This window comes from Dipodomys spectabilis, unplaced genomic scaffold (genome assembly GCF_019054845.1).
Source record: "Dipodomys spectabilis isolate Male_0828 unplaced genomic scaffold, ASM1905484v1 ptg000015l, whole genome shotgun sequence".
NCBI lineage: Eukaryota > Metazoa > Chordata > Mammalia > Rodentia > Heteromyidae > Dipodomys > Dipodomys spectabilis.
Window position 1 is genome coordinate 11,385,914 of NW_024870692.1, and position 15,482 is coordinate 11,401,395.

Below are 15,482 nucleotides of genomic sequence, written 5' to 3' on the forward strand. Positions count from 1 at the left end.
CATTTATTGGGCATGATGATTCATGCTTGTAATCCCAGCACCCAGGAATCTAAAGCAGGACTACAGATCTAAAGGCAAACTGGACGACAAAGTGAGGGCCTGTCTTTAAAAAAGGGTCTTTACATCTCCAACAATGTAAACATATCCTAATTGCTATTTTATTATGTTTAGCCTAGCCGATCTATTTGGCATGCTACTATGGTAGGATTCAGTATTTGGTTTCTCTGATCTGAATAGTAATCACCTCAGCACCTTTCTTTTAAAATGATTCGTATGGATTACAACTGGAATCTTGATTCTATAGTATGCTTATACTTATGCTGCAGTCTCTCTTGATTTCTGCTTTGATGTGGCTATCCTATTAACCAATATGTTGTTTTAGTACAATTTCTGTATCCTTTTCTTCTTAAGGAGTTCTCACTTACATGTATTTTTCAGTTGTGTCTTTTGGATGCTGATGGAATTGTAATGACTTTGGAGCCTGGGTCTTTCTGGGTTCATGGCATGGCTCCATTTTGGTTTTTCTTAAAGAAGTAATTCTATTTGATAAACACTGCAGTATTTGGTGATTGTGAATGGGGGCTATTTAGGAAATGCATCTATAAACTAGTTATTAGAGGCAAGGGATTGGGAGATGTCACTGGGTACTGACAGGTAAGTAAATTCTGGTGTGTGTCTTCAAGTATAGGTAATGATATAGTATAGGAAATCATAGTGGACCCTATATTTCAAAAAGATAGATGAGCCAGGAGCTGATGGCTCATGCTTATAATCTTAGCTACTTAGGAGGCTGAGATCTGAGGATCACAGTTTGAAGCTAGTAGAGCAGGAAAGTCCATGAGACTCTTATCTCCAATTAACTACTAAAAAGCTGAAAATGGAGCCGTGGCTCAAGTGGTAGAGCACATGATGAGTTCAGCCTCAGGACTGGCACACACACTAGAAAAACCCCAAAATAAAACAAACCAAGAAAGCTAGTAGAAATGATTTTGAATGTTTTTTCTATAAACAAATGATATTTGAAGAGGTATGTTTATCTTCATTTAAATATCACACAGTCAAAGAAAAAAAAGAAAAAAATTACACAATGTATAATGTATTGACGCATTACATGGTACTTCATAAATACATACAGTTATACATGTAGACACCTTAGATGGTACTCCACAAATATTTACAATTTTATGGATCATCTAAATAAATTAAAAACATTGTCTATTAGTGTGGTAGTATTGATTTTTGTATATTCTAGCCATCCAAATGGACATTTCCATCATTCCAAGAGTTACTCACTGGCTTTTTTGGGTCTGTGTATTTTCTTGCTTCCATTCCTAGCATTAGTATTTAATTTCTTAGCATTTCACTGTGGGCTTATAAATTTTTCTTTTTCTTCCAGTATAGGCTTTGAACTCTCACACTTGCTAGAGAGGCAGTAAGCCATACTTCCAGCTCTAATGGATACCTTTTTCCTTTCTTTTAATCTGTTAGCGTAGTTAGTGGCATTGGTAGCTTTTTCTAATCTTTCATCTTGTTTTGGTGTTTCTGAGAAAGGTAACTGGAGAAATATGTTGCTTCTGGCCACTGCAGAACCTGTCAGGACCTGTTCCTCTTCAGGCTACCATCTGTATGTAACAGCTCAACAGACTCTTACTTCAGAGAAAAAACAGAAGAAAAAAGTACAATTTCAGGTCATCTATTTCAGAGTTTAGGACCTGAGTTTTAGGAATTTTACTTGCATTGTTCACCCATTATTACCAGATCAATCTGCTAACCCTTTATGCCTTAAGAAGCTAGTCAAAGTTCACATTGTTTTCATAGATTTGGGGAAGTAAAGAACAGGATAGTGAAAATAGTAGGAACATTTAGTAATTCACTTAGGGACAAATTTGACCCATGTGTAATCATTCTTCTTGGTTTCAAATCAATAATCTGTAAAATAGGTTCGTTCCTGAGAAAATGAACCGTTAAAGTGCTGTGAACATGTTAACTGCCCCCTAGTGGGGTAAAAACTTTCTAAAAGACAAGTAAGGTATTTTTTTATTTAAATGCAATTATGAAAGAAGATACAACATAACTACATTAAAATCTCTAAAGCCATGTAAAACCCGAAGGCATTAAAATTTATTAAATGATGCAATAACAACAGAAATCTTTATTTACAATAGCATTATTTAACATCAAATAAGCAAAAAGCATCAGCAAAGCAATATTAACTTGCATAAATGTATTTAAAATTTCTCTGAATATATCTACCTTTGCATAAACTGCTCACACTAGAAATACAAACATCAATGCAGGTGAACAAAGTGATGTTCAGAGTTAACTCCGTTTTGAAAATAAATCACAACCTGAACACTGTACGCTTTCTCCTGAAGAACCATAGTTAATATATTGCTTAATTTTACCCTTGTATAATCTTTTCATATACACACATCTCAGATGCAACTTCATGAGGAACTGTACAAATAAAACCCACAAATATGACAAAGGAAAAAAAAAGACAGTTAAATGTTTGCAGAAATGTACCATCATCACTACTCAGGAACATAAAGGGCAAGTGATGATGCACGTATTCAAAAATTGTACACAATTCACTATACAAATATAATACATCAGACAGCTATGTAGGAATATACAAGACTGAAAAACAGATCTAAGGCATTATGCTAGATTTTAGCATTTTGAGGTTCTTGCACATAGCTTTTACCTGTAGTAAGAAACTTAAAAGATTTTTGTTTTAGTCTATAAAGAAACACCAGGGAGAAAATTCTAATGAAAATCGAAGCCACTACAGTAATTTTCTTTTGTGCAGAGGATGCTTTGCTCTTAGGCAGCATACTACCATATAAACACTAGAAAATTTTAAATTCACACCAACAATTAATGGCTTAAGTTGCATTTCAAAATTGATTGTGTATCTTTGGGTTCTGCAAGTGGATCTGTGCCACCCAGTTCATGCGTTAAGCCCATATGAACTCCATTTTTAAACACAGATTAAAAATTGCATCATACAAACTGCAAAAACATTGCTTTCAATTATTACAGGCCGTAAGAGATACACGTGGGGGAGGGGCCTTTTTATCTTCCAGTCAACCAAATTCATTGTAGTAAAACAGCCCACTTCACTTTTAACCTTACCACATTACATGAACACTTAAATGGATTTTATAACCTAGTTAATGTATGCATACTTTCACATTATGTTTTTCACATTTAGTAATATTAAGTAAAACACTGATTATTTCGTCTATTAAACAAAAACCAAGTACTCAGTCTAACCAATTTCTTGTATACAGCACGAGAAATACTGATAACCAAGGGAATTGATTTGGCTTTTGCTTCTACAGTGATCAATATGATCAGAGGATTACTTCACTGATTTTCTTTTCCTAATTAGATGTAAAACAAAAAATCCATTACTTGATCTGAACCATAAGAGGACTTATATTCTCTTTCCCTTTCTAGACATATGATCATGAATTATTCTAACCTGCCCGTATGACAGGCTTGCAAGTTTGTCTGATATGGGATATACATCCCAACACAGGGCCAATGAATAAACAGTGATGGCTATGTGGATATTTGGGGGTGAATTATAGTGAAAAGGGGCATAAAACTCAAAACTGAACATCTGTGGTCTAAATTCCATTTTCTTTTGTGCTGAGTGAAGTTAAAAGTCACCCTAACTCACATATATTTCTAACAATTAACTTATAAACTGGTCACGTTACACTGTGTGCCACACGAGCCTCATGGCTTGGATGAGGCCTGGAGTTCGGGCCTACACCTGCTTGCCATCTTGACGTCTCAACTGGGCAACCCAACAGTTTGGTGGAGAAAAGTAGAGCCTTTGAGGGAACGTGTGAACTGGCGGCAGCTAAGAAGTGTGGTTCCTTGGCCACCTCCCAGTACTGAGAACCCTCTCAAAGCGGGAAGAAGTATTGAAATGCAAATTTCTAGAATGTCTCTTTAGTATGGAGCAACACTTTCAGACTGTCTACTTACCATTTCTCTTTGGGCTGTATCTCTTTCCATAGTCCCATAATTTGCAGATAGAAAGAGATATAAATATAAATAAGGGAGCTACTTTTGTACATTTTTTTTTTACCCTGCCAAAAATAATCAAATTCCAAGGGTGGGGGGGACTTGTCTGTTCCTAAAAAGCCTGGCTAATGCGGTATTATAAAATGCTTTGCTTTTTAGACATCAAAAAGATATCACTGTGAAATTTAGGTAAGAAAGTATGTGTACTAGGGTTGCGGAGACAATAGCTCAAAAAAGGTCATCAGTTTCTTGGTATTGCGGTTGTCTGAAACTGAGCCCAGTTAATAAAAGGCTATCCCCGGCGGAAGGGGCAAGAAAAACAACCATAAAAGTGGCCTGCTTAGTCACATGAAGTCTTTCTAAGGTTCATTAAGAAAGAATATAAACATACAAAAATCAAGAATTTGTTCCTACAGCGGCTGCATATCATATAGATAAATGATTTATGAGCAGAATCACAAGGTTTAGAAAATAAAAAGTCTTAAATCTACAAATTAGGTCTAATCAAGGCATTGATATCCTTTACAAAACACCTTTAGGAGACATTGCTATGAAGATATCTAATTTAATACTGAAGTACCTCATTTTTGAGTCAATTCCACAATATGTATACCTCACAAAAATTATACAATTAAAACACTTAAGTTCAGAACTTAAATTATTGCTTGTTTACATATAAATCGGATTTTGTGTACCTTACAAAACTTCGGCTTCGTCAGCACTGCTAAAAAACAAAATAAAAAACACATGGCAGAGGTGAAATCTGTCGTGATATCTGCTGTCAATTTCAATACACAAGGTATTTCTCCCATTTTGGAGGCCAGAGCTGCTGGGAACAGAATAATCATGCATCCAAAGCAGGTATCCTTAGCTTGATTGGAACCAAGGCTTAATTTCGCTGCTCTCCTTGCCAGTAAATGCATTTTTTTCTGAAATTCAATAGTTAGCAACTGATGAGTAGCTGGCAAAACATTTATGGAAGTAAAGGGCTTACCTGGCTTCTGTAGCTTATGTGACATTGAAACATGGAAAGCAAGGGGCTACGGAAGGCAGAGGGGAAGGTGAGGATGAGGGAAAGGGAGATGTGTCAGATCACTGTAAAGGGAACTCAATTTAGAATAGCTATGATTTAGGTGAACTAGTTGCTTTTAACAATGACAACAATGGAACAGATACTTGTTAATATTAACAGCCTCTTGCAGGCTCCTTTTCATCTGCTCAGAAGTGGAAACTGCAATGTGTTCTTTAGAGCTTTCTGCAAAGGTGCAATTATGACTCTTGGTTTTCTCTTATCGAGCGTGTCTGTACCTACCGCGCTGTCCATGTGTCTGCCCTGCTTCCTTCCCAAATGCAAGCCTTCGCCTCAGACACCTTTCACGTTAATTTTCAAGAATTCTTTTCTTTTCCCCAGATGAAACCATGATATTCTGAACTAGACTAATTTGATTAGCCAGGGAAAACAAAGCAAGAAACCAGTGTCTGGAACTGAACAGGAACAGAACAAGAGCATGGTTCTCCTTAAATACATACATTAAATACATTCAATCTGACATGGGGATGAAGTTTGCCTGTCAACATTTACTTCGCAGGAGAGATCTAAGTTGCACTAAGGTGAATGCAGTGAACAGACTGAGCGACGGTCTGGATGCGGCTTCGGGCTGTCAGGAGAAGAGGCGGCTCCTCCACTGGCGGCAGCCTGAGTATGCTCCATGCTGGGGCTGAGGCCCAGCTGTCCGCTGATCAAGCTCTGGGAGAACTGGCCACAGGCCAGGTGGATCAAAACAAATAGACACAGCTCTCCAGACTGGTAAGTGTTTTGAGCAAGTGAGCCTGGTCAGCTGAAGAATGAAGCAACCAGCTACCTTCAAGGTCAGCAGTATTTCTGTAGGAAAACATACATAGAAAGTTGTAAAATAGTTTTTTTGTTGTTGTTTTGTCTTTTTTTTTTTTTGGTATTAGGATTTGAACTATGGGTCTCACACTTGTTAGGCTGAAGCTCTACTACTCGAGGCATGCCTCTAGTTGTAATATCTGAGTTTCTTTTTTTTTTTTTTTTTTTGGGTCCGGTTGTGGAGCCTGAACTCTTGGCCTGGGCGCTGTCCCTCAGCTCTTCAGCTCAAGGCTAGCGCTCTACCATTTGAGCCACAGCGCCACTTCCGGCTTTTTTCGTTTTGCTTATGTGGTGCTGAGGAATCGAACCCAGGGCCTCTGGCATGCAAGGCAAGCGCTCTACCACTGAGGCACCTTCCCAGCCCAATATCTGAGTTTCTTATGAAAGCATCACAAGGCGCATCACAAAAACTTTCAACGACCCGACTGTTCTAAATAATGCCAACGAGTTTCCATGACTGACACAGGGAGGCAGAGGGGCTGCTCTAACTAGACTCGAGGCTTCCAGGGGGATGAAGACAGCACAACAGATTCTGTGCAATTTCTTGCAGGACATAATCTGCAAATGGACTACCAATCTGTTGTGATTGGCTTGTGCTACTGAACCAGCATATCCTTGTCCAATTCCATTTCTCCCACAAATATTACTGATGAACACAGTTGCCAAATGTCCTTGATTTTGGCAGCATATAACCCAGGAAAGCTGCCATTTCCTAATCTATCCCCAAACTTACACAAATACATTGCCAATAAAATGTCCCTTCTAAACAAGGCATGGTGGTGCATACTTACAATCTCAGTATACAAGACTAAGGTAAGAGAATCTGAGTTGAAGGAGACTCTGACTCCAAAACAAAACAATAAGAACAAAAAAAACTATGTAACCTGTAATCTTAGCTCAGAGGATCACGGTTCAAGGCCAGCCTGGGCAAGGCCTGAGGCCTATCTAACCAATAAAAAGCTAAACTGACTGCATCCTCAAAAGGAGGTTGCTCATTAAGAAAACCCTAATAAAACTAGAAGATATCTACCCTAAACAGATGCACAAATCACAACTTGCAAGGCAACACGACATTTCCAAAAATTGATGACTTGTTAAAATGTGAAATCTAGGGAGAAAATGGACATCCATGTAGAACTCCAAACAGGCATGATCAGAAAAGAACAACTCCATTGTTATTATAATAAAATAATAAAGAATGCTCAAAGCTGGTGCTGGTTATGTGCCAAGTTATGTTCAAAGACAAATTAACAAGAATCACAAAGGTAGAACTGATATAATTCAGTCCCTGAAAAAAAACCCCAATAACAAAAAGAACCAAACTGCCAATCAAGATTACTATATTCAGAAAAGTTATTCTTTAAATTGAAGGAGAAATAAAAACCTTCCATGATAAGCATAATCAAATGTAGTTTATGACTACTAAGCCAGCATTGCATAAGATATTTAAAAGAATAGGACACAGAGAAGGGAAGAAAAATTATGCATAAGCAGGAGAGCTCTTAGCAGAATAAATAAACAAATGAGAAATAGGAACAAACTAAATAGTATTAACTCAGTAAATCAGCAAACTTCTAAGACAAATGTATAAGTTAAACATTTCAGTAATAACCCTGAATGTGAAGTTTCTCTCTGTCTCTCTGTCTGTGTTGTTGCTGGCGATAAGCCTTGAAATCAGGCTCTTATTTGGCTTTTGGTGCTCTACCATTTGTCAGAGCTCCAATTCCAGATCCTTGCTGGCTAACTGGAGACAAAAGTCTTAGGGATGTGTTGTCTACCTGTGCTGACTTCAAACTGTGATCCTTAGATCTCAGCCTCCAGAGTAGTTGGGCCTACAGGCAGGAGTCACTAGTGCCTGGCTTAAAAGTCTTGAATCTCAATTATAAGATGAATGGATGAATTGTTTAAAAAACAAACAAACAAGATTCAGCTAGAGACCAGATACTAATGCCTAACACTAAATAAATATTCAGGGATGTGAAGTCATCTTGGACAGATAAATCCAAGAGTAAACTCTTATCTCCAGTTAACTGGCAAAAACCGGAAGTGGAGGAGTGACTTAAGTTGTGGGGCTCCACCTTAGTGGAATAAGCTCAAGGACAGCACCCAGGCCCTGGGTTCAAGGTGCAATATTGCCACCAAAACATCATCATCGACAACCACCACATTTGAATCATTCGCTGCCCACAAGAGACCTGACTCACGCCTGTAATCCTAGCTGCTAAGGAGGCTGAGATCTGAGCATCACAGTCCAAAGCCAGACTGGGCAGGAAAGTCCAGGCAGAAAAGTCCATGAGACTCTTAGCTCCAATAAACCACATAGAAAACCAGAAGTGGCTCTGTGGCTCAAGTGGTAGAGCGTGAGCTGAAGAGCTAAGGGACAATGCCCAGGCCCAGAGTTCAAGCCCCACCACCGACAGACAAAAAAAAAAAAAAAAAAAGAAACGTGACTTTTATTTTTAGTCAATAAAGTGCTGGATTCTCAGTCAGAGCAGTAAGGCAAGAATAATAATAAAGAAGGAGAGTCAAGTTACCCATATTTGCAGAGATGGTCCTATACTTAAAAGACTCAAGTCTCCACCAGAAAACTCAGATCTGATTAAACACCTTTGGCAAAGTAGCAGAATACACAAATAATTAACATATATCAATCAGTAGCTTTTTTAGATACAAATGATGAACTGAGAAAGAAATCAGGAAAACAGTACCATTCATAATAGGTTTTTTAAAAAGTACCTAGGAATAAACCTAACCTGGGAGTTAAAAGATATCTAACTGCAAGAACTATGAACATCAAGCAAGAAGACATCAGAAGGAAGAACTCACATTCATTGATGAATTCATAGTGTGAAAATGGCTATATTACAGGAAGCAATCTACAGATTTACTGCAATCTCCCATCAAAACTCCAGTGGAATCCCTTACAGAAATAAAAAAAAGTGTTCCTAAAATTTATTTTTTTATTTTTATTTTTGGGTCCGGTTGTGGGGCCTCAACTCTGGGCCTGGGCACTGTCCCTCAGCTCTTCAGCTCCAGGCTAGTGCCGCTCTACCACTTGAGCCACAGAGCCACTTACGGCTTTTTTTTTTGTTTGTTTATGTAGTGCTGAGGAATCGAACCCAGGGCCTCATGCATGCAAGGCAAGCACTCTACCATTGAGCCACCTTTCCAGCCCCTAGTGTTCCTAAAATTTATATGGAAACTCAAAGAACTCTAAATAGCCAAAGAAATTCTGATCAAAAAGGACTGTGCTGAAGGTATTATAAAACTTTATTTAAATTATACTACAGAGCCATAGTAACAAAAATAGCATAGTCCTAGAACAAAAAACAGACAGGCCAGTGAAATATAACAGAGAACACAGAAATAAATTTGTACAACTAATACTACCCAATTCCCAACAAAGGTACTAAAAACATACTGGAGAAAAGTAGCTGCTGGAAAAAATTCCATAACCACATGTAATAGACTGGACTTAGAGCCCTATCTCTCATATTACACAAAAACCAATTAAAAATGGATCAAAGACCTTAATGTAAGATCTGAACATTTGAAACTTCTAGAAAACCAGTAGTTACAAATAGGAGGAAATACTTTCTAAATGACTTTCTAAACAAGATTCCAATAGTTCTGGAAATGACCAAGAATTGACAATTGCTCCTATCACCTCTTCCCCCATAATCCAACCAATAAACAGGCAAATGAATTGGACAGTCCATACTACTTCAAAAGAAGTAGTACAAGTGACCAATAAAAAGACAAATAAATGTTTCATATCTTAGCCATTAGGGAAACACAAATCAAAACTATACTGAGATTCCATCTTAGCCCAGGCATAATGGCCATCAACCCCCACCCCCCAACAATAACAACACCAACCAACAACAAATGCTTCCAAGGATATGAGAAAAAGAAACCCTTATACACTGTGGCTGGGAATGAAAACTAGTGCAATCACTATGGAAATCAGCATGGAATTTTCTCAAGAACTAAAAATAAGAAATACCAGTCACTGGTATATACCAAAAAAAACCCCAAACCCTACATATATGACAGATGCATGTATACCTGTGTTTACTGCAATACTATTGACAATACTCAAGTCACAGAATTAACCTATGTGCCTATCACAAAGAAAACATGGTATCTATACTCAATAGGGTTTTATTAAAAAAATAATAAGATCATTGTCATTTATAGTAAGATGGATAGAACTGAAAACTAATTTAAGTGAACAGGCCAAAGTCAGGAAGACCAATGTTTTCTCTGATATTTGGAATCTAGATTTAAACACCTATGTACATTACACACACACACACACACACACACACACACACACGAGACTATTTGGAGAGGAAAGGAACTGGTAACAAAGGAACAATATCAGGAAGTGCAGGGGTGAAATCTGATCAACGTACATGGTATACATGCAAGAAAATGTCACAGTTAAACCTATTGTTTTATAAAATTAGTATGTGTTAATAAAAATTTAAAAAACCACATGAAGTCACATTGAGAAAATTATGATACTAAAATAAGGATCAAATTTATACTGACTTTCTAAGCGTGACTGTTAGTATTATTAACAAAACCATCCAAGAGGCACTTTTTTTGCATGGGGGGGGGGGGAGGAGACAGCCTGGGCGCTGTCCCTCAGCTCTTCAGCTCAAGGCTAACGCTCTACATCTTGAGCCACAGCGCCACTTCTGGCCTTTTCTACTTATGTGGTGCTGAGAATCAAACCCAGGGCCTCATGCATGCAAGGCAAGCGCTCTACCACTGCGCCACCTTCCCAGCCCCCTGACAGGTTTTTTGTTTTTGTTTTTTGGGTCTGGTCGTGGGGCCTGAACTCTGGGCCTGGGTGCTGTCCCTCAGCTCTTCAGCTCAAGGCTAGCGCTCTACCACTTGAGCCACAGCGCCACTTCTGGTTTTTTTCTTTTTGCTTATGTGGTACTGAGGAATCGAACCCAGGGCCTCATGCATGCAAGGCAAGTGCTCTACCACTGAGCCACCTTCCCAGCCTGACAGGCTCTTTTTTTGAGGCAATTCAACATCAATCTTATGTTTCTCCATTGGATAGGTGTTTTTTTTCTTTGGGTGCCAGTCCTGTGGCTTGAACCCACGGCCTGGGCAGTATCTATGAGCTTTTGCAAGGCTAGTGTTCTACCAATTAAGCCACAGCTCTACTTCAGGCCTTTCTGGGGTAGTTAATTGGAGATAAAGAGTCTCATGGACTTTTTTGCTGACCTGTCTTCAAACTGCAAATCTCCAGATCTCAGCTTCTGGAGTAGCTAGGATTATAGGTATATACTACTGGTGACTGGCTTACAAAGATTAGCATACATTAGTTGTACAAGGAGAGCTTCATTATTTCACTGTGACATTTCCATTCATCTAAACAATGTATCAATATTAATTTCCCCCATCTGTCACTCTCTCAATTCTCTACTTCTGAAAACAAGTTCAGATTTCATTGTTCTTTTTCAATACATGGAAACAAACTCTGCTGACCATATTCATCCCCACCCACATTCTTCCTTTGTCCTTCTGCTGGTGCACCTACCCTATCCAAGTTTGTTTTACTTTGGATAGAGTTTTAAGAGTGTTCTTTACTGCTGAGAGTTGTATCTCTTCTCTAAAGTGTACTGTGCAGGCCCAGTTACTTGTGTACTAAGCGGTTCACACATCTGTGCCAGGCACACATAGACCATGGAAATGTAACTCCTCTTGAAGTGTTTCAACTGTCATAAGCAAATAATATAAGCAAGATACAAGATTGCTGCTGAAGCACAATGAAATAAAAACACTAAGACTTAATTAAGGGAAAGCAAGTAAAAGTTAATTCTTTATCTTCCTAAACATTTATTATCATTCAGAACAGGCAATAAGAAAAATTTGTCCTAAATGACAAATTTTATTGTTTTGTTATATTATCATTTCAGTGCAAAACTAAGGTCATACACTACCATCAACTGAATTAAAATATTCATGCCAGAACACTATGCCAAATGAAAGCAATTTTACAATTACCTCTACCTTACTAGTTGATAACACATCTATGCCAATTTTGGCCTATAAAATACTCATTTTTGGAGTTGGGGATTTAACTCAGTGGAAGAATACTTGCCTGGTGAGTGAAAGGCCCTGAGTTTAGTCCTCAGCTCTGCCCCAAAGCCCCAAAACCAAAAACCCAAACAAAAACACTCTTTATTTCACTTCACAGGTCACATGTCAGTTGCTTACCCGTGATGCATCTCCTTCCTGCTTAATCATATCCATTCCAGGCAGCTGGTTTGGGAAAAGGCTGCCTCCCCTCAGAGCAGGATCATTAACCTGAGGGCAATAAGAAACGATGGTAGGGCATCCAAAGTGTACATGGAAAAACTGACCATTGACTTTCCTCTTCTTTGTTTTAGCGGTATAATACTGAGGAAGAGACCACACAAAAATAGCTTTATCCTATTCTCTCATGTATGTACTTTAGGAAGAATATACAGAAACATGAAAACTAGCTGTCTTCAAAAGTATACTCTATTTACGTTCTATACAGAAATTAAATTTGGAGATAATGGAAACATATTCATGCTATAACTGTTTATGGCTGATTTAAACTAAACTGATCAGTTATAACAGACATACAAGTTATTACTATAAGCACACAGTCTTATAGTAAAGAGCTTTAATTGTCTCATAAATATGCAAAATAATCATTTTATAGAATAAAGAAAGCACTGTAACCTTTAGAAACTTTTCACAAAACAGACTACCCAAACTTCAATTGTCTATTCTCAAAATCACATTCTAAATTGAAATTCATGGGCATGCCAAGAATTCATTGTTGGTGTCATTTAAACTTCCCATGTCTCAGTTTGTCCAAATATGAAGTAAGATTCAGGGTTCTTACCACCATTTTTTACTTTGAACAAACTACTGAAGTTCAGTAGTCAAATAAATAGTATTTTGGGTTCTTCAAAAGATCTGTAATACCATGTTAAAATTACTAATCTATATAGCTTTACCTCTGAACCATCCAGAGTTTTAAATTGTAGGCTGTTGACTTACTATCCATCACCTAGTGAAGCAGGTGCATGCTTAGGGACAGGATTATTTCTAGTAGTAAAAAGAATATTTTATCTTTGGCTAGAGACTGTCCAGGAACCTTGCACATGCTAGGAAAGTGTTTTACCATTGAGTTTTATCTCCTGACATCAAAAGGAAAAGTTTTTGGAGGATGTGTGTCAGTATTTTAAGCCAACTAGGAGGCAGATAGTTTTTTTTTTAAATCTGGTTTTACATTTAAAAATGAAATGAAAATGAGCCAGGCACTGGTGGCTCACGCCTGTAATCCTAGCTACTAAGGATGCTTAGATCTGAAGATCTCTATTCAAAGCCAGCCCGGGCAGGAAAGTCTATGAGACTCTTATCTCCAATTAACCACCTGAAAACCTGAAGTGGTGGTGTGGTAGAGTGCTCGCTTTGAGTTGTCCCAGGCCCAGAGTTCAAGCCCCATGATGGAAAAAGAAAAATCAGTTCTTAATCTGCAAACCCCAAACAAAGCCATAGAAGTTAGATTCATTTAGTACTGTTAAATTCCCCAAATAAAAGAAAAAATGTAAATGATGTAAAAGAAACATAAAAAAATTGATAGGAATTCTTCCATATTTATCTCATTAATAAGCATTTCTATTAATTTCATTAACAAAGGTAAAAATCTGGTAAAAAAAAAAAAAAACCTTTAAAATGTAAGTGGGAGTTGAGAGCAGACACTAGGAAGGTGCGAAGATACAGCTAGTGCAGAAACAGACAGAAAGCTATGGCTAGTAGACACCTGCTGCTTCTCCCTGGCGCCCACCTGCTCGGGACCCATGGAGGGCAACCCTGACGTAGGCACAGAGGTCACTGAGGTCATGCTGATCTGTCCTGTCATCTGGTTCATGTTGCTCATGCCACCTGTGTTGGTCGCCATGGATACATTGATGTTCATGTTGTTATTGTACATGCTGGTGTTTGCTTGCTGCCCGAAGTGTGGTGGGGATTGTTGTGAAAACATGCTAGAACAGAGCAGAAAGATAAATGTTAGCATCTGGCTGCAAATAGAGGCAGCAGTTCTGAGCACTTGTTTCTCAGGCACTTATTTACAGTAACTTAAATGAACTGGGGGGAGGGCTTGGAGGGGGCATGCAGCATGGTAGTCATGGTAGTGGTGAGGCCTAAAATAACAGAGGAAGTGCTCCAGAAGGCTGCAAAGGAATCAAACTCTTTCTAGCTTCTATATCACTACAATAGTCCACATATATTCCCCACTGTCCTGGTAGCATCAGAGGGACCTTTTGTTTGTCTTATCATTGTCCTGATAGAACTTCCATAGAAGTTCTATGATAAATAGGTATGGGAGTACCTGATTGGACTGCTCCTTTTACCTCTAAAGGAAAGATGTTTTGCTAAAACAGTTTTTGTAAATCTCTGGTACTTTTTTCTCTAGGAGAGTAAACTGGCTTATATAGAAGTATATTGGCATGACCCTTCTTCAGCTAATACATTTTTAAAAATGAGGATAAAAAGAAAGGTAATCTATAGAAGCTTTCCTTATCATTTGTATCAGAATGACTTAATGTGGTGTTACCTGTTTCCACCCATGTTCCCTTGTGCCCATCCATTCATGTCGGAGGGGGCCTGATAGGCTGGGTTGGCCTGAGACTGCTGCATCATGGGGCTCTGGGTATGTGCCATTCTGGGCGACATTAGAGGACTCTGGGGAGTCGTAGCCCCAGTGAAGCCAGGATCAGGTTGCTGACTTATTCCTTCAAAAAAAAAATAAAATAGAAACCCAGAGATCGTTAGGTTCTTTGTGGAGACGAGGGGAAAAAAAGAGAGCATTCCAAATTAAGTACATAAAGAAACTTTCAAACACATGATCATATGCTGATTAATTATATACATTTTAAAAAATGATCCTGAGCCCCCACAAAAAATTGCACAAAGGGAAAAAAAATCTCCATACTTTGAGAAAACAGTTTCATATTCCATATCTCCATGGTTTGAGGGCCATAATAATACACACACACACACACACACACACACACACACACACACACACACACACACACACACGTACACACACACACGTACACACACACACAAAATCCAAAAAGGAACTGGAGAAAGGAAACTGGGAAAACAGGCAACACCTCCTGAATGTTTCAGAGATGTGCACTAAATTTATTTTTGCTTCAGACTTGTAAAACTCATTAATAATACTTACTAATTAATACTTAAATTAGCAGTAGAAGTTTAAGATCCATACACTAATATAACAAGTTACACATTACCTTTGTTTCTTTAAAGAATTAGGATACTAGAATCTAGCCAACACAAAGTTGTTACTGGCTATATATAGATAATTCCAACAAGGGTTAGGGAAAGACATTTTGAATATTAATGTAAGCATTTACATCTATCAAAAATTCAGCTATTAATTGAACACAACATGCACATTAATTTTAATGTTCATGACATTACATGCTTGGTATTTTATCTCTTAAGACGG

The 15,482-nt window shown here is 38.1% G+C and overlaps 1 protein-coding gene across 4 annotated transcripts in view; it reads right to left on the bottom strand.

Annotated features, from left to right (window-relative positions):
- Positions 1 to 1,080: 1,080 nt before the first annotated feature.
- Ncoa2 (nuclear receptor coactivator 2) overlaps positions 1,081 to 15,482 on the bottom strand; it is a 258,130-nt gene continuing 243,728 nt past the window's right edge. For all 4 annotated transcript variants that reach the window (XM_042665844.1, XM_042665840.1, XM_042665843.1 and 1 more), the window contains 4 exons: positions 14,559 to 14,736; positions 13,788 to 13,986; positions 12,179 to 12,268; positions 1,081 to 5,926 (listed from right to left, as the gene is read on the bottom strand). In XM_042665844.1, coding sequence (XP_042521778.1) covers positions 5,915 to 5,926; positions 12,179 to 12,268; positions 13,788 to 13,986; positions 14,559 to 14,736 — 479 coding nt within the window. In that variant the 3' untranslated portion in view covers positions 1,081 to 5,914. The remainder of the gene's footprint in view (positions 5,927 to 12,178; positions 12,269 to 13,787; positions 13,987 to 14,558; positions 14,737 to 15,482) is intronic.